At 39.5% G+C, this 21203-nt stretch overlaps 1 protein-coding gene across 2 annotated transcripts; it reads left to right on the top strand.

Moving 5' to 3' along the window:
- The first annotated feature begins 834 nt into the window (after positions 1-834).
- On the top strand, positions 835-21165 carry MLH3 (mutL homolog 3). 2 transcript variants are annotated; one of them, XM_009280716.2, is made up of 12 exons: positions 835-3910; positions 3998-4198; positions 8471-8541; positions 9536-9640; positions 11726-11798; positions 12449-12520; positions 13530-13638; positions 16914-17073; positions 18258-18281; positions 18487-18568; positions 19873-20024; positions 20669-21165. In XM_009280716.2, exons 1-12 carry the CDS (start codon positions 898-900, stop codon positions 20759-20761), a joined length of 4155 nt encoding a protein of 1384 aa, XP_009278991.1. In that variant the 5' UTR covers positions 835-897; the 3' UTR covers positions 20762-21165. The 2 variants fall into 2 exon arrangements, with proteins under 2 accessions (XP_009278991.1, XP_009278990.1); XM_009280715.2 differs by having other exon boundaries at positions 835-4198.
- The last annotated feature ends 38 nt before the right edge of the window (positions 21166-21203 follow it).

Raw genomic sequence — 21203 nt, 5'->3', positions numbered from 1 at the left:
AGCGCCCTGTCCCGGCGGGCGCCCGCCCCGGGACGCAGCTTCTCCCTGGAGCGGGCAGAGGCCCAGGCGGTGAGGGGAGGGCGTGCCTGCCCGCTGCTCCTGCGCGCCGCTGGGAGAGCGTGTGGTAGCGGGCCCGGGGGCGGGTCTCGGCTGCATTCCTCTGCCCCTGGATACCTGTCACCCAGCGGGGCACCAGAGCCCCGGAGAGGGCGATTGGCGCGTGCGAAGCTGCCTGGGGAGCTCTGCGTGAGGGGTGCAGGGGTGTCCCCTCGAATACCAGTAAGAAACCAGTAGTCATCAAGGACAGGACTGGAAAATAGCGGGTTCTCTTTCACATAAACAGCTTACTCGGTATCTCAAGTCCGCTTTATTCCTTTCTTGTACGAATTACAGCAGATGCTCTTTGGCAGAAAGAGGCATTGTGGATTTATGTGAGGAGATTGAGCTAAAAACGAGAGGAAAGCAGCTCTGCACCTGCTTCTTGGTGATACCTTCTGTATATTTTTGATACAAATGGAAGCAGAAGCCTTTTGCTTGAGTTTAGCCTTACCATGGTTGGAGTTTGGTTTAGGTATGTTAAGTTTGAGAATCACGTATGTTGTTAGTAAGGAGCATAGACTCAAATTCTGGCCATTTACCCTGAAGGCACCAACAATGTGTGTAGTCAAAGCCTGAGCAGGAAAGTAATCACAGAAAAAGCCTCTGAATACCAGGAAAACTAACAAAAGTATATTTGTGAGGGTGAATGCAATAAATGAAAGTTTTTTCAGGCCTTTAATTTATATTTCTTTTCTTCTTTTTTTTTACTTTTTCTCTCCACCCAGGGAGTTGTTTTAAGGAACATGGAGGAGTGAGCTCCCTGCAGTTTCTTGAGTTTCTCATCTATCTGATTTTGACATGATCAAATGTTTGGTGGAAGATGTGCGAGCCAGGCTGCGTTCTGGAGTGACTATCAACTCACTGGGGCAGTGTGTTGAGGAGCTTGTCCTCAATAGCATTGATGCCAAAGCAACATGTGTAGCTATCAGGGTGGATTTGGAAGCTTTTAAGATCCAGGTGGTGGACAACGGCTCCGGGATGGGGAGAGAGGACTTAAATGCAATGGGAAAGCGGTACTTCACCAGCAAGTGCAACTCAGTGGGAGACTTGGAGAACCTGATGTTCTACGGCTTTAGAGGGGAGGCTGTGGCAAGCATAGCCAACATGGCCAGCGTAGTGGAAGTTTCATCTAAGACCAGCAGGACAGCAAAAACTTTTGTGAAACTATTTCACAATGGGCAAGCACTGGAAGTCTGCGAAGCTGAATTGAGCAGACCGAGTGGTGGAACTACAGTGACCGTGTGTAATCTGTTCCATCAGTTACCAGTGAGGAGAAAGTGTATGGGTCCTCTGTTGGAATTTGAGAGAGTGAGACAGAAAGTAGAGGCTATTTCGCTGATGCATCCCTCTCTTTCAGTTTCTTTAAGGAACGATGCCTCTTGTTCTATGGTGCTTCAGCTCCCTAAGACGAGAGATGTATACTCTCGGTTTTGTCAAATTTATGGACTGGGCAGATCACAGAAGTTACGAGAAATAAATCATAAGTCTGGGGGATTTGAGCTAAGTGGTTATATCAGTATTGAAGGACATTACAACAAGAATATGCAGTTCTTGTATGTGAATAGAAGGCTTGTTTTAAAGACAAGACTACATAAACTAATTGATTTTTTATTAAGAAAAGAAAGTGTCATTTGCAAGGCAAAAAGTGGCCCTGCGAGCAGACAGCCTACTTCAAGTCCTGGTCGCCATCGTTGTGGCCCAGAGTTGTACGGGATCTTTATTCTCAATGTGACCTGTGCGTACAGTGACTATGATGTGTGTCTGGAACCTGCAAAAACTCTAATCGAGTTCCAGAACTGGGATGTTCTTCTAACTTGCATAGAAGAAGGAGTGAAGATATTTTTGAAACGGGAACATTTATTTATTGAACCGTGTAGTGAGGACATCAGAGAATTTAATGAAGATAATGACTTTTGTTTGTATAACGCTCCAGTTCTGAAGCCCTCACTCTCTGACGAGAAGAGCATCCAAGACAGTTTTAAGAAAGCGTGTGATGAAATTGTGGATTCCTATGAAATGTGTAACTTGCAATCAAAAGATGTCAAAAGGAAATCCGTGACTGGAAAAAAATCTTTGAATCTTATAGAGTCAAATAAAAATCTACAGGAAACTGAAATCACCCCAAATCAGAAGGTTGCTGAACCGTCTGATCTGTGTAGAAACAACAAAGGGGAGATTCCACTGCCCAGCAAAGATGACACAGCTTCTGATTTTATTGTATCAAATATCTCAGAGCAGGAGCCAAAAGACACCAACAGTTCCCAAAAAGCATCTGATACTCATCTGAAACCTTCAGAAAATCTTCGTTCCTCTTTTAGTGGAGGGGTCAGATCAGAAACAAGAAAAATAGACAGTCGTGGTGACCTGCAGCATTGTGCAGAGAATTACATAAAAGATGTGGGAAGCCAGCAAGACAAAGTAGTGCAGAAAAGCAATACGGTCCATATCTTAAATAACGATGTTACTCAATCGCCGTCTGAGAGAGAAGACCCTACTGAAACAGCAATGGGACCGGAAACTGTCTCTGGAAGTTCATTGATGAGACTGTGTAATGCAAGAAGAGGAGACGGGGCAACAGCTGAAGTGATAGATGATGCTGGAAGAGGGGCTGCTAGTTCAATACCATTAAAATTGTGCCCTACAGGCCTCATAACACGTGTTATGCAAAATGAGCCCCCACATGAACGTGAACAAACAGAAACAAATCTTGCATTAAACGTGCAATGTAGACCTGGCCCTGTCAGTGCCGAGGGTATTTTTGGCCACAAAGTGCATTTTCCGATTCACTCTTTAAATGCTAAGGATATTTCCAGTAATACAAATAAAGAATATACACCTCCTTACACCAGAGAAGTATGCATGGCTGATGGTAATGAGTGGTTAGAGAACAAAACTTTGTCAAATCAGGTGAGCGAGGGGATAGCTATGCCTATTGCCACCAGTAAAAGCCATTATGAGACATCGAATGTTACAGAATTGCCGCTGGCAACTTCTTCAGGTATTCCTCACAATAAAGTTATAAAAAGCACTAGAAGACAAATAGCTGTGCCAAGATCTCAGCCCTCTAAGAAGCTGAGCTTGTCCACACAACTGGGTTCGTTAGAAAAGTTCAGGAGATATTATGGGAGAGTCAAGTGTACGCTGCCAACACCGTTGTCAGAGCAGAGTGAATTTGGTCTCCCAGTTTTTAATTCACAAGCTAATTGTGACTTTTCAGAGAATGAGAATGACAACCGTGGTAGTGTGAGCACTTGTGAAACTACAACTTTGGAAGGTACAGATTCTAATAATAGTAGCCAAGTCTTTGGTTCTTTGGAAGAGACTTTATTCTCCAGTGGAGAAACGTCACAGGACAAACGAGCCCTTTGTCAAAGTCCTTTGACATTGTCTGATTACTCTCAGGTTAGTAAAAAAAATACAAGTTGTAAAAGATCTCCAGGATCATTATCATCCAAACTGTCCAGAATGAAAAGTGACCACAAAGAAGTAGAACAACTTGGTGAACAATTCCAAACAGATTTGAGTAGAAAAGAGGACTACTGTTTTGATCTTGAATCTTCAAATAATGATTTTTTGTACAGTGCTTGTCAAACATATAAATCCTCAGTGGAAAAAATGAGGGAATGTAATTACAGCATTTCTAAGGGGGATGCACGCTCGCAATCAGACGGTACGAGAGCAGAGTCCATGAAAAGTACTGTCAGCCCATCACCACTCAGCAGCATAGAAGGGGAGTACACAGTCTCTTCAAGCAGTGTTTTATCATTACCTGCTAAAAAGGATTGTACTAACATCATCTGTAAAGATAAAAGTACGTTTAATGAGTCCTCAGAACAAAATTTGAAAGATACTGAGGTTCCCCATGTGACCTTCCCAAATAACTTGGAATTCTCTGCAGACAACACAGGCACAGGCGATTCCAGGAGTCATTTGTGTTGTTCCGACTGGCTGCAAGATTTTGATGTTTCGTCGGGTAAGACAATATACATCAATAAAGCAACTGGACTGAGCACCTACAGCACTCCTCCTACTGAAGGATTTCAAGCTGCCTGCATTCAAGATATAACAACAATGGCTGTGAACGTTGTCTCAGAGAATGGTAAGAGGGTGGTGGTGGTTGTTGTACGAATGGGACAAGGAAAACTTTGTGTTCTGCTAGGTGCATAAAGTATCTTGCTGACGGCACCTGACAGTTTATACTGAAATATCCACTGCCTTACTTGTAATAGCTGTATGAAACCCAGGAAAGTGTTGGAGACGATGGAGACACTAACACATTAATATTCAAGATATTAAAACATAGTTTTTGATAAGACAGTAAAAAGAAATGTCAACACCTTGTCAATTAACAGGCAGCTGCCTGCGCATCATGACATTTATTGTGATCACAGTTATATATAATTGTTGTCATATATAAAGTGAGGGACACACTTTAAAGTAAGTGTAGTAGAAAAATTTTGTGGTTTTTAACATTTTGTCCTAACTGCATACAAAATTTAAAACAACCCTTGAAAAATGAACAAAAATCTGACTTTTTCATTGAGAATGTGTAGTCTCCTTTCCGCAGATTTTGGAAGGCTGTTCCTTCATATTTAGCTTTGTAGGAGATGTTGTAGAGCATTGTTGGTAGTTTGATGATGGAGCTTTTCCAGGGGGGACAGGACACTACATTGTATTGGCTTTTCAGTGCTGTGGTGTTCATGAGTCTTCATTGATCTATCTGTCAGGTTTGGCTTTCTGTGTCCTCCTGATCTGGCTTGGCAGAATAGTGTCTTTGATAATTTTCCCTCCATGGATATATCTTTGTTCAAAGTTGTTCCTTGGTCTGTCTATAGGCAGATTTTATGAGCGAAGATGCAGCCATTTGTCATATAGACTGTATTTTCTACTGTATAATTTGTTTTGAAAAAGTAGTTTGGAGTTCTTCATAGGTAGTTCTCCTGGGAAATATTTGTCTAATCAATCATGATGGCCTCTGGTTTGTTCCATTTTTGTCTGTTACTTCCTTCTTTATCATCAGTCATAGAAACACTGGTACAATAGGTGTTTTGGTTGTTAAGCTATTCCCTTTCAAGTATAATAATTGATGCCAATAATTCTTAATATCTATTGTGTTCCACTGAAGTAAATTTGTTACAAGGAGAAGAACATCTCTGTTTTTATTAGGTAAAATTACTTGCAAGCACAAATGTACACTCCTTGACTAACAATTTCTGTGGTTTACCAATTTCAGTTGCCCACAGTGCTGTTTAGTAGCCAGCCGAAGCACTGAGATGTGGAGCTTGACCTTCTATCCAAAATATTTGGATAGTGCATTCATGTTTATGAAGAGAATACCTCGCATACCCTTATGCTTTCAGATTATGTATAGTCTGTAGTCTTTGAAGATGCATATTGTGTTGCATCTTTTTACCTCCAATGGCATTGTTCTTTCTTAGCCTTATCATTGGTGTTACTCTCCATCGTATCAATGGTGCCACTCTTTCTTAGCTGTGTTGATGGTGCTATTCTTTGGTGAGATGCCTACTGCAGCTTTTTTGCTTTTCTTAGGTTGAAGGTCGGACCTCCCGAACCTTCACAAGGTGTTTGGACTCTGGCTAGACCCTATAGATCTTAGATTTTCAAAGTTCAACAAACATGTGCTTTCACACGTTTTTCAAGCAAAGGTTATTCATTCTTTTTAGTCATAGGAATAAACATAACCGTGTCTTAACACAGCATTCATGTCTCTTGATGTTGAGCACTGTTTTGGACTGCTGTTAAGACCCAGGAGTGGAATAATTTCTTCACTTGCTATGTATGCTTTCATTTTGCTTTTTAGAGGAGTGTCAGTAACCCCATGGTGTTGACTTAGAATTTCATAACCCCGTGATTTATTAAGAACAGCATCTCATACACAAATCTAGGGAAATTACACTGGTTGGTAGCAGGTGGAAGGAGGTAAGAATAATTCACATCCTCTTTTCCATGACAGCAGTGGCCATCTGCTATTTTTTCCAGTCACATGCCATGCACACAACAGAAATGCTAGATTTTGTAGGTTAGACTCTGGCATCTTTGCACTGATTAAACTGATTGCTGCAGGAAAATTTATCAAGCTTCATTTCACCATCACCTTTTTGAATAATTTGTAGTAGGTTCAACTTGGTCTTTGTTGTTATGACAGCTATGTTTGCATTTTTTATTACTTTTATGACATTATTGACTGATATGTCATTACACCAGTATATTTTAGTGATCTAATTGAGGCAACTGAAAATGAGTACTCAAGTATGGTAATTGTATGTGGTTTGCATGTATAAAGTAGATACATTATTACCCTCAGCACGTTTTCTGATGTTACTTGTCAGAAAAATCTTATTAATAATATCTCTGCCAGCTCTGAACTCTCACTGGCCTTTGGGGAAGAAAATCCTAGCTTTATGAAAAATGTATGTCCTGAACAAGGATTTTCTCTGGAGCAAGAAGCTGGGAAATGAATCTTTGTTTATGATTCTATGTATAAAATACTGGACTTCTGTTCACATAGATGATGGATGCTTCTGTGAACTTGAGGGATAATATCTTTCAATGATAATAGCCACAAAAGTTCTGTCAAAGTCTGAATTAGGTAGCATTCTTCAACTTGCCACAGTTTACCAGGAACCACGTCAGGCCATCTTGTACTCTCTTCTGGGTTTTGTGACAATGGGATGCTGAGTTACTCTCCCATGTTGGGCTGCCAGTTTGGATTCTTGAAAGGATTCTCAGTCCCCAGGGTAGGACCCTCATTGGTCCTTACTGGAATGGAGTCAACAGTCAGGAGTCTACGGACTGGCCTAGGATCTCATAGAGCCTTTTCATATTGAGCTTATCAGCACGCAGCTGGTTTTCTTTGGCATTATCACTCTGCCACTTTTCCTGAATGCACACCCTTAATTTCTTAGTAGAAAGGAACTTTATTAATTCATTATTATTTCACAAAGAATAGAAGTCTGAGTTGTACCAAAGGAAGGGTGAAATGTTTACCACTGTGCTGGAAATCTGAGCCACTTTTCTTAATAATCTTGATAACAGTGCTGGTTTGCAATATCATTAAATCATTTCTGGGTGGGTAGGAACATGTTGTTAGGCTTACTCTGATATCTCATATGGTCTCACTGACTTGTAGTTTTCAGTTTTACAAGTTCCTGATAACTTTATTAAGTATTGATAGGAGTGGTGATAGACTGACAGTTTTAAAACACCTTAACAGAGGGAAGTCAAAAGTGTTGATATCTGACAGACTTTACTATATGCCTCCTCTTTCCTTTGGGGATAACACTTCTGATTGCACTAATTCTGGAAGTAATTCTTATGTGATTAAAACAGCAGCTAATTTTTAAGAAGGACAGTCTTGCAGATGCCACGGTAATATTTTAAAATAATACATTTCTTGATGCAAGTGTATCTGATAATTCTCAGCTTTTTATGTATGTGCTGTTACTTCTCAATGTTAGATTGCAAAATCTGTGGGATACTCTTAATTGGTACAGGGCTAAGCACACGCTTATTTATGAGAATATAATAATTGTATAGCTTTTTGTAATTTTGCATGCTGTTGAATCTGCAGCAGTAAATTTATATTGTGTTTAGGGATTCAGTTCAGGTGCCATCCCTTTAGAAGTGAGATTGTGCTACCCTTCCTTCCTAGACCTCGAAAAGAGAAGACTCTAGCAAGCCAGGATCTGAGAGGTAGGGCCAGCTTTCCAGGACACAGTGTTCTGTGGTAAAAAAAAATCAAAGAATTCTCCCAGATGTCCCAACAGGAACCCAGAATTACTCAAGGTCTGTTAACAATGGGACTGTGTGAGTCATCTCAAATCTAGAACTGGAAAAAAAAATCTTTTAGGGTTGAAGGCAGGTTAGGTGATACTTATTTACAGGATGAAATACCCAGTTCTTTGTTGAATTATGTCAGTGGTTTAAAGAATAATTACCTACTCCCTTCTTTGTACTCGTTCCAGCCTTGGAATGTGAAAAATAGCTTCAATCCTCACAATTTTTTTTGCGGTGGAAAGGATGAAATCATCTTTTTGGTATGTGGCTTTGTCCAGAGGGAGTGGGTAGCTAAACAGGTCTTTCTTTCCCCCCCCATGCCCCCCCCGCCCCATTTCCAGGGCCTGTTGAATTGTGCTGCAGCACATTTAGGAGTCAGAAAGCTGCACAGTGTCTTTCCTAGTTAAAGCAGACAATAGAGAAGCCCAGTCTCATGTTCCATTATTTATTTCTACATTCTCCCCTTTTTATGATGGAAAAAATAAAATAATACTTGTGTGAGGTGGAGGTACCCAATGCACCTTCTATTGATGGATGGTGGTAGTCCCTGTATTATCTATGTGTTCTTTCCTAGGTGCTGAAGGGGAGTCTCTCCAGTCGTTGCTTTTAGAATGGGATAATCCTGTTTTTGTTCCCTGCCCAGAGGTAAGTATTATCTCGCATCTCATGCTAAAATAGGAGTCAGTTTAGCCTTCTGTTATTTTCTGACATGGGGACCAAAAGTGCAAATATTGTAACGTTGCATATAAGTTATTCAGCGATATATTAGGCTATAGACCTAGCAGATGTGTGTTTTTATGGACTGTTTATATGTAAGTCATTCTTGTGGATTTATTCAAAGTCAGAGAAGCAGGTATCAGGCTTATCTTTTGCCTTACATCATTTCAAAAGCAAAACATTATTGTAAGCTGTCTTTCCCTCTACAGAGATAAACATCTTAAAATTAAAAGTTAAAGGATGGCAAAATTGTAATACAGTGTCTGTCCTCTTTGTGGACAGAGTTAAAATAACCCAGCTTTCTTCTCTGGGATGCAATGGGTCTTAAAAGTGTATTTTACTATACTTGTTTTTATAGCCTGGCAGGATTGTAGCATGTGAGAGGGAAACAATGTTGGAGCTTTTAGAAAAACTTCCTTTGTTGTCATGAGGTAGCATTATCTTTAATCATCATGTTGTGTGTGTGTAAACATATGTATGTTACCATTTCCACCTGCGAACAATAGAGAGGGAGTAGCAAACCACCTGCTGGTGAGTTTCTGAAAAGGAACAGTTCTGTTCAGTTGTTGTGATGTGTACTCTGACTCATTTCAGGGTAATACATCTTTTGTAATGCAATCCATTGAGAGCTCACGTAGGTCGATAATTAACTTCGCGTTTTCTGATAGGTACTTGAAATCAGCTGAACGCATTGAAATTAGCAGGTAATATCCAGATGGGAAAGTGTATGAGGATGGAAGCAAAGGGAGTGCCGGATGGTATCTTTAGCTAGTGCTGTTCTTGTGTAGAAAGCTTGGTTTGTCAAAATATGGAGTTATTTCCAATTTTTCTTACAGCTGGTTTGTTGGGTGTATTTTGTGTGGGTTTGGGTTTTTTGCCATATCCTTTATAGCCTGCTTGATCTGTAATTCTATTTTTACAGATTGCTGTTGATGTGACCAGCAGTCAGGCTGACAATCTGGCTGTGAAAATTCACAATATCTTGTATCCTTATCGTTTCACCAAAGACATGGTTCATTCAATGCAGGTACAATATGATCTATTACTAGTTTTCACCCCCAAATTTGCACTCAGCTGATGGGATTTGCTGATGTTTCTGCCTGATGGGAAAGAGGTATCCAGGAAAATAGTTCATATCCCTAATTTTCACATTAGGGATATGAATGAATTCAGCATAAACAGAATTCTTGGTTGCTGTGTGATACCGGCAGACACGTATGTCATGCCAGATCTTAGTATCATCTCATGGTTAATCAGCTATCTGCAAGTGACTCTAAAATTCTTTGACTGTATGGTTAAATCAAATCAAGAGGCAGCCCTGTTACTGCTGCTTAGAAACACTGTTAACTAAATGATATTTCAATGGGCAGTTTTTTATATTGTAGGCGTTTGCTTAGCTCATATTCCTCTGAAATCTGTGTTCTATATCTTCCATTTTTATTGACCTTAGAAATGTTATTCTTCAGCAAAGCGGTTTCAAAAGCAAATCCCAGATTTCATGGAAAGACTTGAAATTTCACTTTAAGATTTGTATCTGCTCTGAAAAGTGATTCTTAAAAATGGCATCATAGCATCAAGTTTAACTGTTTTAGTGCTTCTGTATCAAATGTTTTGAATGTTAGCTTAAAAGCTAATGTAAATGTATGGCTTCAACTTACATTCTTTGATGGTTTGTCTGGATAGAGATGCCAAAGTAGATTCTCTCCCTCTCTTGCATCCCAATGACGAAAGGCTTACAGGCCCAGTTAGCATTATTCTCATGCAATCAGGTTGCTGACTTCGAGATTGCAGGTTCTGACTGTGTGGGGCATGGTAATGTTGATCTCCAGGGTGGACAAGGATCCAAATGATTCCCTTACTTATGTTGGGTGTGCAAGAATAACAGGAGTAAATAAAGTTATTACAGTAAATAGATTATGTTTCAAAAAGACAGGAGAGGAAAGCTGGAAAATGGAAGGTACCATTTTTCAGTTCACTCCTCATAATAAGAACTGTTCTTTTAAACTGACTGAGTGGTTCTGTGATTAACTTTACCTGCGTAATGTTTTCCTTTGTATGCTTTTAAGAAGGTAAAGCTAGAAGAAATTACCACTTCCCATCTCTGAAGAAGCTAAATACTGCCTTCAGTACCCTATAGCAACTTGGAGAATCTCTGTAGAAAAGACCAAAAGCACAAAAGGTTGCATCATGCCACAGGAAAAGAATAAAAAGAATCATTAATGTCTTGCATCCCTGCAAAGAAATAGAATCATCTATTCGTTTTTACCTAGGAGGTGAACAACGCACATGTTGTGAGACAGAATTCAGAGTGAGGTCTATCTGTGACTTGGGGAGAAATTCCTCCCTAACACCACATCTGTTAATTTAAATCTAACAATAAGATACTGAAAGCATTGTGCATCCCTGCTCAGTATTCCCTGTAGCTCTGGTTGATTTCTGATGCTTGAGGGGAAGGTGGAATCAAGTCACAGAGGCAAATTCCACATCAGAAAATGAAAAAAAAAAAGCTTCCTGGCTCCTACAGATGATCAGCACAAGTCGTTAAACACGGGGCAGGTTAAAAAAGGTTGTTTACATTCTCTTTTGGTGATATCAACAAATCAAATACTCAGAGTTGCTGTGCACAGCTTTGATTCCCAACTCAAGGAGGCTTCTACACAAGCATTTAATCCATTCTGTAAATTTCCAGCTCCACCTTAGAACAATTAGAGCTCTTGCCCTTATGACTCTCTTTGAAAAAATTGATCCAGAATTATTTTCTTGGATATTTTGAAACTTTCCCTTAGTTCCAGACTAGACTGTTTCATGACCAATTTATGGTCATTTGACCTTCTGCCAGTATTGTCTTTTAGCTTAAATAATTGCTTCCTTTTCCATATTCAGCCCCCCCCACTGTATTTATAAAAAATAACTGTATACCTTCTCAGTCTCAGTTTTGCTAGGCCAAATTCTTTAAGCCTTTGGGATTAGAAAAGATGCGGTTTCCACTCCCCTAATCATCCTACTAGCTATTTGTTGCGCTTGGTCCATTTTGATTGTTGTCTTCTTTTGTTTACCTTCATTTTAAAAATAATTTTACCACTGGGTAATGATTTTTCTGAGTATCTTGCAGGTTCTTCAGCAAGTGGACAATAAATTTATCGCTTGTTTAATCAACACTAGGAATGAAATGGATAAAAGGGCAGGTAAGAGTCATTATTAACATGAAGTTGAGGTGGCTGTCAAGTGCAGTTAGACTGCAGAGGGAACACTGTCCTGTTTGTATTCTCTTCTTGCCTTGGGATGATATTGTGAGTAGAGGAAAATGTTAGTCTTCACTTGAAATTTCCTGGATCTTCCTTATCTTTATTTTGGACCTTGTTGAATGTTCCTACTGCCTTCAGATTAGCGTTATAAAAATAGATTGTACTCAAATTACTAACATCTTTCAGACTCTGTTCACAGTGTCTGGACATATTCATTGTTGAAGCTTGCTGAAGCTGTACAAAAAAGGCATTCAAAACCAGTAGCTTTCGTAACATTTTAAAAGACTCTGTTAAACCGAACAGTTTGTGGGTGACCTCAGCTCTCATTCTGAAGTTAGATAAAGATGTCAATAGACAAGAGTTTCTGACTCAATCTAATTACCTTAATTTAAATGCCAATTTGGATCACTAAATTTCTGTTCTGTAGTGACTAGGTTCTGCCAACACAGCCTCCTCCTCACTTTATTTCTGTAAAACTGGCTGATAATTACCTTCTAAATGTGGCCTCTAGAGAGTGGTCATTCTTCCCAACCTGTGCCATTGTCTGGTACAAAGTTGTCTATTTCTCATCTCTTGTGGTACATTTTTAGATGGAAACCTCTTGATTTTGGTGGACCAACATGCAGCTCATGAACGGATCCGCTTGGAGCAGCTTATTGCAGGTGAGGATTCAGATGGTCTTAGGAAGAAAGTTAATCAGTGTAGAGAAAAGTACAACCGAGCTGTCTGAAAGGGAAAGCTTGCTAACTAACTTACCATAAGGATAAGTCTGGGATGTATGGAGCCAACATGATATTCATTTGTCATCTTTATCCTGATCTCTAGGAGAGTGCAGTCAGTATCTGTAGCAGTCATAGTATTGGCAGCTGAAAATTGTTACAGCATTTCCAAAAATAGAAGATATACTCCCTACCCACAGAACTATCAAACTAAAATAGTCCTGACATAATGAAAGAGCAGGAAGACTGATAGGAAAAACAATGAAGAGGAAATAGAATAACATCTATAAGATTATATGGTTATGCTGTGAAGAATAAGACATGGGATGCAAAGTAAAAAGCGGTTTATTTGGTTCCTTTTTAGCTGAATACTGTGCTTAAAGCCTAAAATTTCCACAATCTGAAACTGTTTGCAAAGGGATAATGGTCTTCTCTGTAAGCTCATTAGCCATTGGTTTCAGTGTTAAAAAGCACAATAGCCATCCATCAAGTACTTAAAAATCATTGACCTTCTCTTTCATCAATAAATACTGCGCAGTTCCTGCAGAGAGGGTTCCAGGAACTCTGCTCCTTTTGGTCAGGTACTGAAAAAAGTTAAACACTGAAGGGAGAAATGCTTAGTGAATAGTATTTTAATGCCGTTTATATCAGACTTCTCTGTGGAAAAATTGCTCTCTGTGAGTTGGACTAAATATATCAGTAGGTTTTTTTGCTATTTGGGGTGACTCTTTTTTGGAACTGGTGGGAAAAAACAAAGTGGCATTAACCAACCCTTCCCCAGAGACTAGATGTCTGGTTTGTGACATTCCCAGTCCTCCACAAGTTTCAGGAGGAGGCATTCTGTGGTCACTTTTTAATCCAGAGGATTACATGCCAAACCATAGGGTCATTAAGGGTAATAATATTGCGTAAATACTCTAAGAGAGGATACTTCTAAACGATTCATTCACAGATTCCTATGAGAAGGAAGCTGCAGCATGTGGCAAGAAGAAATTACTGTCCTCCTCCATCTCTCCCCCTTTGGAGATTGAAGTTACAGAAGAGCAAAGAAGATTTCTACGGTTAGTAATAGCCAATAGCTCTAAACTTTTGGGGACGGCTCTGTTGACCAGGAAGATCTCTCTATATTGCTAGGTTACCATGAAGCTCAGGAAAGAAGCTGTTGATTCTTTGCTGAGCTGAGACCAATCGGCTATATCTGTTCTGAGGAAAATAGGTGTGTTTCTCAGGCACGTCGTTACAACATCTCAAGACAAAACCCTGTGGTGTGCCATCTCTGTGCCTCTGCAATGTGCTCTGGTTTCCCTGGGAAAGTAAACCTTCATGTGTGGGCCAGGAGAGTGCCAAAGCAGCCTCCAACAGATCCTACTGTCTGGGGCTCAAGACTTGGGAGTGCACACTAGAGTGCAGTGCCCATAGTGCCGATCTAATCACTGATTTAACAGGCGCTGTTTGAGAAGAGCAGGATGGGGTATGGAAAGTTTGTACTGTGAATCCTTCAGAAATGCATTCCTTAATCCTAGGTGCCTGCCAAGAGTAACTAATGAACACTGTTTCCCAAATGTTTCAGAATGGTGGCCTAGCTACCATTAGGACATTTAACTTTTGTACTGCAAGAGTTTAGATACAGATTTGTTGTTGGACTGTTGCAGTCCCATTGGACACTAATCAAACTTTTTCCCCCAAAATCCTTGTCTGTCACCTGCCACATGCATTTGTGGTTTTTTTCCCCCTGCATTGTTCTTCATTTTCAGGTGATATTCTATCTTAACATTCACTACCTCATTATTCTCAAACTGCTCTTTTTTGTGATGCCTGTGGCAAACTCGACAGCTTTTAAATCACTCCTTGTTAAGATTGTTGCCTATTATAGGGATACTTTACACCACTTGTTTGGTGTAAAGTCCTTTTTGGGTGTATTCCAATCATAACAGTATCTGTTTGGTAACTCTTGTGTGTGACAATGGCCAATACCAGAAATTCCAAGGAAAGTGTAAAGCACTAATATGTTCCACCTGCCTTAGGGAAAAATGTGAGAACGTAACCATTCTGTTCATAGTTCAGTAATATTTGGATGCCTTTGTTGTTCCCACCTCTTAATGATGTTCTTACTAACATCACAATATTTTATAATGCCTCTTGTTCAACTTTGAATTGTTTTTGCACTCATCTTTGAATGTCTTCCATTTCTGATATATCTACTTTTGAGAATGGATGGCCAAAATTGAATACAATATACCAAGTGAGGGTATCCCATTGATTTGTACAGTAGCTTTGCAGTTGTGCCCATATTTTCTGTCTATTATATCCACAACTGATACCTTGTCTGCTCTTTTGGCTACTGCTGCTTGCATGAACTGCTTGTTTATTGAATGGTCATGGCAATGAAACACAGAGTTGTGGTTTGTTTTTTTTTGTTTTTGCTATTTATGTAGAAGCCAAAAAAATATACAAATAGATCAAATTATTCCTGATAATTTGCATTTATTTGTCTTCAGGAGCAGTGAATTCAGTTTTTCTGTCCATTTTTCATTATACCTTTTTCATTCATCCTGATTTCATTCATCATGCTTCTACTTGTTTTAAGTTCTGATTGAGTTCAACGTCATCTTTAGTCTCAGCTAACCTAAATAGTTTTGTGTTTTCTAGAAATTTGCCTGCGTGACCGTGCCCCTTCTTTTCCACATCATTAATAAAGAATTATTAAGATACAGATCAGGACTCAGGTCATGTTTGGACACTGACCAACTGTTGCCAGCATACCTTTTTTCTGTAGTCTCTAAATCATGACAAATGTTACTTCTCTATTCATGACAACTTTTTGCATTTGCATTTGCAGCCACTTTTAAGACACGGCATCAAAGGCTTTTTGAAAGACCAAATAAATTCTGTGAGATACTTCTCTTCATCAGCTATATCACAAACATACTACAAAAATCAGTAAGATAAAGTAAATCAGAGAGGCATGGTTTTCTTTTAAGGACACTGGTTAAATTATTCAGCACAGTGGGATGCCAGTTGTGATTTTCATTTATCACTTAAGATAATTGATTCAAGAAGCTTACTGATGCTGGCTTACTGGTGCTTTTATTGTGTTGCTCTTTAATTTATCAGTATTTACTGGCAGTTCAGCTCTTCACAATCACTCTCTGAGACTATCCTTACTAAAAAGTTACAAATTAAAATTACTATGTAAAAATCTAAATTTTGTTGTTATTGTTGCTGGCAGAGTATGACTGTATTCTGTGGTAAAGTTTGATGTAATGAAATAAATTAGCTTCCCTAAAAGACCTTTCTCTTCAGCTATGCTTGCTATTTAATAGTTCAGCTGGACCTCTGGTTCACCTGCAGCTTTGATTCTGTTATTTGTCTACTAAGCATTGTAGTAATGCATTGTTCTGTTGACTCTTGTGAACTTCCTTTTTTTTTTCCTTAAAAAAAAAAAAGGCTTGATTGACTTCAATAGCTGCTTGGATTCTGTCGTTTCACCACAATGGGCTTTTTCGGTCTTTCTCTGCTCTTGCTGAAGGCTATACATGTCTTCTTTTTTTGGGTAGAATTTCACCAGTCATCTCCATATGGAGGCTAGTAATTGTATTATTCTCGTGACTGATTTTAGTAAGTTCAGATTAGCTTCTTTTTTGCTCAAAGAATCTCTTTTCTAAAATTGACCTTCACCACCTTTGTTTTAAGTGAATATTCCCTGAGTTAATAAAATAAACTACATATTGTTACAGTTGTTTTCATTTTGAAGAGAAGTTCTCATCTGACTGTGAAGTCCCATTTTGTGTGTATTTTTCCATCCACAGGGTGACATATGTCAGATTAACTACAGGTTGTTCTTTCCTGGGTTCTTTGCTTAATGGGACATAAAGGTCATTAAACCAGCATAAATTTCTTACAATATTTTTTTCCATCATAAGTATTTGCTATTATGTGTCAATTGAAATCACAATTTTTTAGGTTAGACTTAAAGGAGTCTTTATGCTGCGTAATTTCAATATTTCGAGTGTTTTGTGTTGAACCAGACACCTTGTGCATCTTTAGAAAAGATAGATTTATAAATTTAGACATAAAGCTTCTCTCCATGTAATACAGGAACTCTTAGATCTTGTGGTTGTGGAACATGAAATATGTACAGTTGATTGGAGTGAAAAAACATGGCTGAATGTAGGCTGCAAGGGCAAAATTACTTGGAATCTCATGATGCATGGATTTGGAGATTGGAAACTGTTGCAGGAGGAAGCATATATGGGGACTACAGAAATATTTATGTATGCTGTGGAGACATAGCTACTGTGGTTGATGTCTTATTTTTGGTATTTTTTTTCCTCAGCTGCTGCTACAAAAATTTGGAGGACTTGGGTCTTGAATTATCATTTTCTGAGACCAATAGCTCCTTGATTCTAGTGAGGAAAGTGCCACTGTGTTTTATAGAAAGAGAAGCCAATGAATTACGACGGAAAAGACAACCTGTCACTAAAAGCATTGTGGAGGTCAGCTGTGGATATGGGTGAAACTGTGACACTGGGTCTTGTTCTGTGTTAATAGCCCAGGGTATTAGAGTATCTCTGATATGAGGGAGACAATGAAGCCTCTTGGCAAATGTGGGTGCCATTCCTTTTAGTAGCTAAATAGTCCCAAAACTGAAATCCCTGAACTATAACAGAAATGATAGGAGACTGTTTCAGACTTGGACTAGTGGGGAAGCTAAGAAAAATAGTATATAGTGCAGATGTTTCAACAGTTTACTGCTCATGTATGCTTGAATGAACAGTAAAATCATAATATTGCTGATACAGAAATATTATTTGTTAGGATTTAAAGTTGTTTTCATGAAATCTCTACATGGGCAGTGCAGCTTTCTAAAAGCTGCTGTTCCAGATGTTCTGCAGTTTGAGGAAGAAATTGCTGAACTGATTACTTGCAGTTTCCATTGTAAACAATTCTCCACAATCATAACTGCTTCAAGGACTCCTTAAAAATTGTTTCTGGAGTACCATATTCAGCCACTAGGCTGAGCCATCGTGAATCAGTCCAGTCTTGCTATACATCTCTTTTGATATGAAAAGAAGAAACAGAGAAGATTATTCATCTGCTTAAATTTTCTTTTCCAACCTTGCTATAATCGGGAAGAACTCAAAATGCACTCTCCTGGTGTGATTTGGGAGCCAAGAGCACTAAAAGTGGCAGAGGAGGGGATCAGGTCTGTGCCTCATGAGCACTCATTCTTAGCTGACGCCTCAAGACCTCATGAGCATTTTGGCACATCTATTCTGCAGTCCTTTTTATTTTAATTAGGACTGGTAGCACCTATTCATGATTCAGAAATCAGAAATGAAATCCACATGGACTATTATCCAAAGAAGAAAGGGCAGCTGTTCAAAGATAACACACATTCATTGCACTCTGAGGTATAAGAGTTCCATTATACCCATTCTACAGATAGGAAACTGATGCAGAGAGAAACCAAGTAATTAGTCTGAAGTCTGATAAGATACCTGTGAGAGGTCAAGACTTGCACCTAGATCTTTCACACTGTGGTCAGTGTACTAGCAACAGCATCATTTTTCCTGGTTCTGGCAGTTACACAGTAAATTATACACATATGTGGACAAAGCAGGGGATGGGCAATGAAAGGGAGAAATAGCAACTGACGATACTACTTTTTTCTTTCCAGGAGCTTATGCAAGAACAAGTTGAGGTGAGTTTCTGTCTGCTTCTAAACTTGACTGCAATGCAAAGTTTACTGCATGAACCAAAGGGAGTAAGTGTGTTAAGCCTCAAATGAGAGAGGTGGACTAGATAACGCACTAGCTTTTCCTCATTTTTAGTTTCCTTTGTGTTACAGTTCTTCCTTTTTCTCATATTAAATGGAAAGTAAGATGATGTTCCCTTACTACTTTTAGCTAGTGCAGACCACAGGAGGAGGAGCACGAGGGACACTGCCTCTGACGTTTCTGAAGGTGTTAGCTTCCCAGGCCTGTCATGGTAGGGAAACTGTACTTTTCTTTCATTCTTTCTTTTTATTTTTTTTTAAACCTTTCTGTCTCTACACAACGTCCTCCCTGGGGCAGTGGTTTCAGAATGTGTTTGCAGGAATTCCGGGATTACAGACTGTGTGTTTCATAGGGATGAGGAGATAATGGTCTTTTCATGGACAGCACTGTGAGGGACAAGCAATACTGCTCTGATTTATTCATGTATGGGCCTAACATACTTTCCAACCCTCACATGAAACACAGATAGAATACAGTTCTGAGATGCACTCATCCGTGTGAGCTCTAAACCATTCAAATAACAGCTCTGTGAAGGGGCAAGGGGAGGTGCTGGAATCTGCTTGAAAGCAAGCAGGAAAGAAGACTTATCGACACTCTTCCCAAAAAACGTTTTTTATTTCATGTAAGTATCAAAAGTGCTAGTTTAAGTGTGCCTGTGACCTTTCAAGTATTTTTGGAAGGAGTGCGGTAAGAATTTACATCTTCTAAGAGACTATGGCTTTCCAGCACCTGGAAATGAGCAGACCTTACAGGTGTAGACTGCAGTAGCTCTAGCCTCTTGTGGCAGTTCCTGTGCCATATACAGTATTAACAAGATTACGCTGAAGGGGTAAACGTGAACCAAAAGCATCTATTTTCACAGAGTGTCACGGCATTCTACAAATGGCAGACAGTACATAATTTTTTTTATATCTAAGGAAGTCCCATGGCTGAAAGGCAGATTGCAGATGGTCTTGTGCATTTGTGAAGGCTAAAGATTGCAAACACCTCTGAAATGACTCCCTAATGTTCTGCTTGGATTTCCTCTGGATGCTATTAAGTGCTCACTTGTGAGAAAGTGGCAGGGCTAGCATTTGGTCTTGGAATTGATGCCTGTCAGCGGCAGGCACATAGAACTGATAAAGCCCGTGGAACAGATGTTAGCTGTTGTCTTGTTTTAATACTTTTTGATTTGTGAACCAGTTGCATCTTCAGCCGTAACACACACACACACACAAAAAAAGCGAAAAAAAAAAAGCCCATTTGCCTCTTGCAACGTCATCTGAAAAGCCAAAACCAAATAATCTTACCATCCATCAGACTTGGGTTAGGTGAAAGTTTAGGCCATGGAAAGGTGATCCATATGCAGCAGGTGGGTTAACTGAGCTAAGCCCTAAGTCTGCCATACTGTAGCCTCCTAGCTAATCTTTGGGAGCTGCCTTGTTTTCTGTGAAAACCACAGCTATGGAAGGAAGTCTGCTGGGTGGTTTGAATTCTCTTTGGCAGTGTGTGCAAGAATTTGTATCTTTTTTTCAGGAGCTATTAAGTTTAATGAGCATTTGACTTTGGAGGAGAGCTGCAGGCTTATTGAAGCTTTGTCATCTTGCCAGCTGCCCTTCCAGTGTGCTCATGGAAGACCTTCCATGATGCCTCTTGCAGACATAGACCATCTACCGCAGGAAAAGCAGGTACTGTGTGGGACACAGATATGCCTCTGATAAGCCACACTCTGGATTATCAGAGGCATGTCATGTATGTGTGTGTTAGAACTACAATGGGCCAGTTTGAAACCATCACCACTGGCTGTATCTTACTTGAATTTTTACATAGCTGTTACCAATAAAATAAAACTTTAGAACATTAAACCTCTGTCCTGCAAACACTTTAGCAAGGATCTTAACCATATTTCATTCGAATGGTCACATTGATTTGAATGGGGTCCACTAGTCCTTAAAGTTAAGCATATATTTAAAGTGTTTGCAGTTTCTAAGTGTAAAACTTGGAAAACATGTAAATTCTGATATTCTAGTAGTGGCAAAGATGCTAATTAAACAAATGCCTACTTCCCCAAAGTTTAAGATGCTATAAAATGGGGAAAAAAAGCAAAGAAATAGCAACATTTAAATAATAAAAAAAATCATTACTCCTTCCCTTTTGTTATTACTGTGCTATATTAAGTTACGAAATTGGATTCTGTTGAAAGTCAGGTGGGACTTTGAATTTAGGTATTAAAAAAAATTTGGGAATGACTGTATTAGGGCAAAGAGTATGGAGGCATTGAAGCTCATTTACTTAGTTATGATTTAGTGCTTCTTAATTTTTTTCCCTCCAGCCTAAACCTAATTTGGCTAGACTGCGGAAGATGGCGCGAGCATGGCACCTATTTGGAAGAAAAGACCCTAATCAAAAAAAGACAAGACCGTAAGCTGCAACCACTAGAAGTGTTGGTATGATCCAGGTCCCCCTGTTGTTAGACAACAATACCCTGCGTGGAGCCAAGTTTCTGAGCCAGTGCGGTCACCGAAGTTCTGCTCCAAGTACTGACCTAAGAAGCAGAGACCAGCCAGGAGAACACGGCAGGAGGAGCCCACCCTCGTAGCCTGGAGAAGCATCTTCAACACTAAGGAATTACACTGTGAGCCTGGGCCTTATGTCAGTACTTGACTATCAGTCAGAGGCAAGAAGTTGCAGCCACTTGCAGTTACTAAAGTGCTTTTTCTCTGCAAGCACAGCATGATTCTGCATAATAGAGAGGAGACTTTTAATTAATGTATTTTATAGTGCTTTGAAAATGGGGAGGTATTTATTAATAAAATTAACACTAAACTCTTTCCTTCGGCTCATGGCAGTGGTTGGAATGAGGACTG

This window comes from Aptenodytes forsteri, unplaced genomic scaffold (assembly GCF_000699145.1).
Source record: "Aptenodytes forsteri isolate BGI_AS27 unplaced genomic scaffold, ASM69914v1 Scaffold193, whole genome shotgun sequence".
NCBI lineage: Eukaryota > Metazoa > Chordata > Aves > Sphenisciformes > Spheniscidae > Aptenodytes > Aptenodytes forsteri.
Note: the sequence above shows the minus strand (reverse complement) of the source record. Positions and strands in the feature narration are given on the sequence as shown.